The sequence below is a fragment of the Myotis brandtii genome, unplaced genomic scaffold (genome assembly GCF_000412655.1).
Source record: "Myotis brandtii unplaced genomic scaffold, ASM41265v1 scaffold186, whole genome shotgun sequence".
NCBI lineage: Eukaryota > Metazoa > Chordata > Mammalia > Chiroptera > Vespertilionidae > Myotis > Myotis brandtii.
In genome coordinates, this window is record NW_005356905.1 from 2309346 (window position 1) to 2315567 (window position 6222).

General features: G+C 44.4%; 1 protein-coding gene across 1 annotated transcript in view; it reads right to left on the bottom strand.

Moving 5' to 3' along the window:
* Positions 1 to 754: 754 nt before the first annotated feature.
* Positions 755 to 6222, bottom strand: part of IFT80 (intraflagellar transport 80) — a 106230-nt gene continuing 100762 nt past the window's right edge. The window contains exon 20 of the mRNA XM_005864124.2: positions 755 to 1207. Within this exon, the coding sequence (XP_005864186.1) occupies positions 1097 to 1207 (111 nt within the window). The 3' untranslated portion in view covers positions 755 to 1096. The remainder of the gene's footprint in view (positions 1208 to 6222) is intronic.

The following is a 6222-nucleotide window of genomic DNA, read 5'->3' on the forward strand; positions in this document are numbered from 1 at the left end:
GGAAGAGTATCAAGATCATTTTCGATAATCTAGGACTTCTGGAAACATCTGAAAAATTGAATTGCTCTAAATTGTTTTGAAATGGTCTATTTTAGAAATCTCTACAGTTAAAAAGTTATGCACAGTGCATGGTGAGCACACGATCCACTGGGTCACAAGTGGCCAGGAGTGATGTCCAACAACTCAAGTCAAGTTGTAGGGAAAGAGTAGCTTCAGAGTAAAGCAGGCAAAACGAAAAATGAGCTTGTGTCTCCCCACCTGCCCCTACAGACCTCTCCTTTCTCCTAGATCTTCCCAAACAGGAATTCTGTACTCATTAAACAATAACTCCCCCATTTTCCCTTCCCTAGCCCCTGGCAACCAGCATTCTCATTTCTGTCTCAATGAACTTGCCTATTTTAGGTAGCTCCGATAAGTGGGGTCATACACTTGTGGTGTCATATCCTTATTTCACTTAGGATAATACTTTCGAGGTTCATCCATGTTGTATGTAGCATATGCCAGAATGTCACTCCTTTTTAAGGCTGAATAATATTCCACTATACACATATACATTTGTTTATCCATTCATCTGTTATCCATTCATCTTTTTGTTCACCTTTTTACTACTGTGAATAATGCTATGAACATTGTTATATAAGTATATGTATTGTTGTACATTTTCATAAATCCATCCTCCTGTATTTTTGTTGTATAAATAAACTTTTAGAGCACTTTATGATTTAGAGGTCGAACAGAAATTAATGATAACATACATTTTTAGAAGTACAATATTTTATTATCAGCATTAATATTTGTTCATGTTGAAGATTCAGGGGTAAAATAATGGACAAAAACCTGGAATGTAAGCAACACTACAAAGGAATATCATAAATAAATAGGAATGTTTTACAAATTATTAGACTAAAAAATATAAAAGATGAAATTACATCAATTATTGTGTTTAGTGTTTCTGAATATACTTTTAGCATTAAATACACAGCAAGTGCTCATATTTAAAGATTCTACCTTTCTCTTTAGCGAAGAACACATGCTTTCCCTTGGTTCACCAGAATTCGTTTCAGAAGGTAAAACTTCTTAAAGGTAAGCATGGTATTTAGTGCTTTGGCCCTATAATCGTGCTGGACTGGCTGCTTGATGATCGCTCTCGTTCTTTACTAATTTCCATCTCAATTTTGATTTTGATTTTCTCCCAATCTATTTGGAGCTGCAATAGAAAAAAAGACATTTTTGTTTAATCCAAAGAAACCCAGAATAAACAAAAATAGAATGCATGACTTCTAAAACATTAGAGTAAAAGGACATGAAAGAAAAGTTCAGAAAAACTAATGCTAAAAAAAGATACAGTTTTAAGAATAAGACCAACCATAACAATAAGCACAATAAAAAGCAAATACTTCTCATTGTGATTCAAAAGACCAAAATCTTGTTGTAGAAACTTATAAAAGGCACATCCAAATAGTGCCCTGGAGCCTCCAGATTCTGTGCAGGTATCTCAGGACACAGGGGAGAATGTGGACTGCTCTCCACCAAGCCTGTTACAAATGGCTCAGCTCTTCACTGCTTATATTCTGAGGTTTACATTAGAGGCCTAGCTATGAGGAAAGACAGGACAGCATTTGCTTCCCTTGAGCATACTCTGCAAAAATGGCTTCTTAAAGTAATATAAAATTACTAGAGGCCCGGTGCATGAATTCATGCACGGGTGAGGTCCCTCTGCCTGGCCGGCAATTGGGGCCATCTTTCCCAGTCCCGATCAAGACTGGCCGGACAGGGGGAGGGACCACGGGAGGTTGGCTGGCTGGCTGGGGGCAGGGGCCATGGGCAGTTGGCCCACCAGCCCTGCCCCCTGGTAGAACTCCAGGTGGAGGGGACAATTTGCATATTAGCCTTTTATTATATAGGATAGAGGCCTGGTGCATGGGTGAGGGCCGGCTGGTTTACCCTGAAGGGTGTCCCGGATCAGGGGGGGGGTCCCGCTGGGGTGCCTGGCCAGCCTGGGTGAGGGGCTGAGGGCCGTTTTCAGGCTGGCCAAGCCCCCCGGCGATGGAAGCTCCCCGCCTCTCCTTTTTTTCTTTTTTAATTCTGGGATTTATTTACCTTCTATACTTGAAACTTTGTAGCCTTGAGAGGAGCTCAGGGTCGGCGAGGGCAGGCAGGAGGGAAGCCTCCTGCTCGCTCCAGCTCCGTGGCCACGGCCGGCTGAAAGCAGGTATCTGGTGTTTATTTACCTTCTATACTTGAAACTTTGTAGCCTTGAGAGGAGCTCAGGGTCGGCGAGGGCAGGCAGGAGGGAAGCCTCCTGCTCGCTCCAGCTCCGTGGCCACGGCCGGCTGAAAGCAGGTATCTGGTGTTTATTTACCTTCTATACTTGAAACTTTGTAGCCTTGAGAGGAGCTCAGGGTCGGCGAGGGCAGGCAGGAGGGAAGCCTCCTGCTCGCTCCAGCTCCGTGGCCACGGCCGGCTGAAAGCAGGTATCTGGTGTTTATTTACCTTCTATACTTGAAACTTTGTAGCCTTGAGAGGAGCTCAGGGTCGGCGAGGGCAGGCAGGAGGGAAGCCTCCTGCTCGCTCCAGCTCCGTGGCCACGGCCGGCTGAAAGCAGGTATCTGGTGTTTATTTACCTTCTATACTTGAAACTTTGTAGCCTTGAGAGGAGCTCAGGGTCGGCGAGGGCAGGCAGGAGGGAAGCCTCCTGCTCGCTCCAGCTCCGTGGCCACGGCCGGCTGAAAGCAGGTATCTGGTGTTTATTTACCTTCTATACTTGAAACTTTGTAGCCTTGAGAGGAGCTCAGGGTCGGCGAGGGCAGGCAGGAGGGAAGCCTCCTGCTCGCTCCAGCTCCGTGGCCACGGCCGGCTGAAAGCAGGTATCTGGTGTTTATTTACCTTCTATAATTGAAACTTTGTTGCTTTGAGTGGAGCTCAGAGCCAGGCCGTGGCAAGCGGGAAGCTTGGCTTCCTCCATCATTGGGGCAACCAAGCCTCCTGCTTGCTCCAGCTCGGTGGCTGCCGGCCGCCATCTTGGTCAGGTTAATTTGCATATAGTCGCTCTGATTGGCTGGTGGGCATGGCTTAAGGCATAGCAAAGGTCAATTTGCATGTTTGTCTTTTATTAGTGTATATAGTGGTGATTAAAGTATCAGAGGAAGTAGTGGGAAAGCAAGGCTGGGACACACAACAAGAATCACTGACAGGTGATAATATTTGAGTCTACTTCCTTCCCTTTGATCCTTGATGACACACCTCTGCCCTGCCTTGGTATCAGGCATGGACTCTGCCCTAAGTCCTATGAACAATTTCTTTAAGAAAAAGCATTCTTCTGTTTTTAAATCCATCTTTTATGCCACTGCATTGAAATACTCCAACAAATGTATAGAACTGTCCTGTCTTTTTTTTTGCTTAAATTTTTAATCACTTAGGTCAGTGGTCGGCAAACTGCGGCTCTCGAGCCACATGTGGCTCTTTGGCCCCTTGAGTGTGGCTCTTCCTAAGGCTTAGGAGTATCCTAATTAAGTTAATAACAATGTACCTACCTATATAGCTTAAGTTTAAAAAATTTGGCTCTCAAAAGAAATTTCAATTGTTGTACTGTTGATATTTGGCTCTGTTGACTAATGAGTTTGCTGACCACTGACTTAGGTAATAACAGCTCCATCTTCCTGTTTAAAAAAGAAAGGAAAATCTATATTATAAAAGGCCAGTGACCGTAACACTATAACAACCAAACAACCAGTCACCAGGAGGTGCGTTGATGGGTCTCGCGGTGCGGCAGGTTTCAGTTTTACTGTGTGGAAGGTCTGGGGGTCCCGCCGGCGTGGCTGGTCTGGGTCTCACGCGATTTCGTGCGCTGAGCCTCTAGTATGACAATAAAAGTCCCCTCTAACACCTGACCACTTCTCCAAAAAGTTTGGAGATCACTAATTGAGGAATGTGTGTCCTCAGGCAAGACATGGGAAAACTAGGTCCTAGTCTAAACTAACTGATTTACTGTGAAATAGATCTAAACTCCTAAGACTGAGCCAAAAGTGAAAAGGTTTTCACCTTCATATAGGGGAACTGGGTGGAATAAGTAATATTACACCACACTAAAGTACTGTTTGCTGCTTGAACAGATTTATCTTAAGTCCCTGAGAGATTAACCTTAATGGGAATTCCTGCCTTCTTTATTTTGTGCTGGAAGTTGATGGAGTTACGTATTTGGTTACTTTTTATTCCAATATCCTTTATCCAAATTTCTGTGAATTAATCTGGGGATATTTTTGGTCATCTTTTTAAAAAGATAAAATTTCACATACTTTTCCTATAATACATAAAATAAATGAATTAAAAGAATCCTCTTACTAACAGAAGATGAATGTCTGTGCTCAGGCGCAAGGAACAGCTATTGAAAGGCAGAGCAAATGTTAGATCATTTGAAAGACTCATTTTTAAATCAGGCTGGACTTGATATTTTTTTAAATGGCAAAACACTCACTTTGATGTCTAACAAAACATTTGTAGAGAGAAAGACAAACTCGGTGAATGCTTTGGGCTTCTTCTGGCCTGAAACGGACATACATATGTTTCTCAAATCAATCACAATAAAACCATGTATTGATGGTACCCTGAACGGCTGTTGCTCAGTACAACAGAAGTCCATCAGGTAAACTGATGACATCTACATTCGCTACTTGTTAGAACACCAATGCCAGCTGACCGGTGCCCTAATGACCATGTTTCAGTTTCACTTTGGCATCTATCTAGTTTTAGAACAGTGTTCTGATCATTTAGTCCTTGGGATAGAGTATTTTTAATAATAAAATTTTACATAAGGATGTACTCATGACAGCTGTCAAGTGACTTCTATACTAAAACACATTATTTTCTATTATAGGGAATGTCAACACTATTTGACACTTCTTATTCTAGTTCCTACTCAATTCTTATTCATGAAGAAGTAATTTCAAAATCATACCAGATGGCTCGCCATTCTCTACCCCATCTCTCTTATTCTCATCAGCTTCCTATTTTACAGAGAATATAGTGGCCATCAGACATAAATTCACTTAATTTCCTTCCTGTGCTCACCTGTATCCATCTTATCTGTATCCATCCTTATCTCTTTCCCTTCTGGCTCTGAACAACTTCTTCACATAAGTTCCTGACTGATCCCGTCTTCTTAGATACTTCTAGAACATCTGCCTTCAATTATTACTTATATGGTCAACTTCCTTCTCTTCACTGGTTGCTCCTCATCTTCCTTCCCTCTTTATTCTGTTTTCCTGCAAGCTACCAACCTGGTTCTGCCCATTCCTGGCTCTCAATTCTCTCTTTAGACTACTGTATGTTTAGAACATGAATATGTACTCGCTACATTAAGGTCTGAATTATTCAAATTCTGTCTCAATATTATATATAATCATAAAATGTTCTATATAATTAAGAGGTGATATGCAAATTGACCATCACGCCCCTCACAAGATGGCTGCCTATGAACAGGCTAACAGGGGGGTTAGGGAGGGACGACCAAATGACTGAACAGCAGGCTGCGTGGGGCAACCAGGCCAGTGGGGGGGCTGTGAGGAGCAATCCCGCCAACAGGGGGGCAGTTGGGGGCGATTAGGCTGGCATGGGGGGCAGTGAGGGGTGACTAGGCTGGCGGAGGGGGGCAGTTGGGGGAAACCAGGCCAGCAGAGGGGGGCAGTTAGGGGCACTCAGGCCAGCACACAGAGGCAGTTAGGGGTGATCAGGCTGGCAGGGCGGGGCAGTTAGGGGTGACCAGGCAGGCAGGCAGGTGAGTGACTAGGAGCCAGCAGTCCAGCATTGTGAGAGGGATGTCTGACTGCCAGTTTAGGCCTGATCCCCGGGATTGGGATCAGGCCTAACTGGCAGTCGGACATCCCCTGAGGGGTCCCAGATTGAAGAGGGTGCAGGCTGGGCTGAGGGGACCCCCCTCCCCCGTGCACAAATTTCGTGCACCAGGCCTCTAGTCCTATCTAATAAAAGAGAAACATGGTAATTAGCCGTACCTCCGCTGCCCTTCCCATTGGCTAATCAGGGCGATATGCAAATTAACTGCCAGCCAACATGGCGGCCGGCAGCCAGGCAGCTTGAAGCGAGCATGAGGCTTGCTTGCTTTAGTGACGGAGGAAGCCAACGTTCCCCGCCTGCCGCTGCCCGCCTCTGAGCTTGCAGTTTGAAATATTGTTACAAATATAGAAGCTAAACAAAACCCCAGAAACC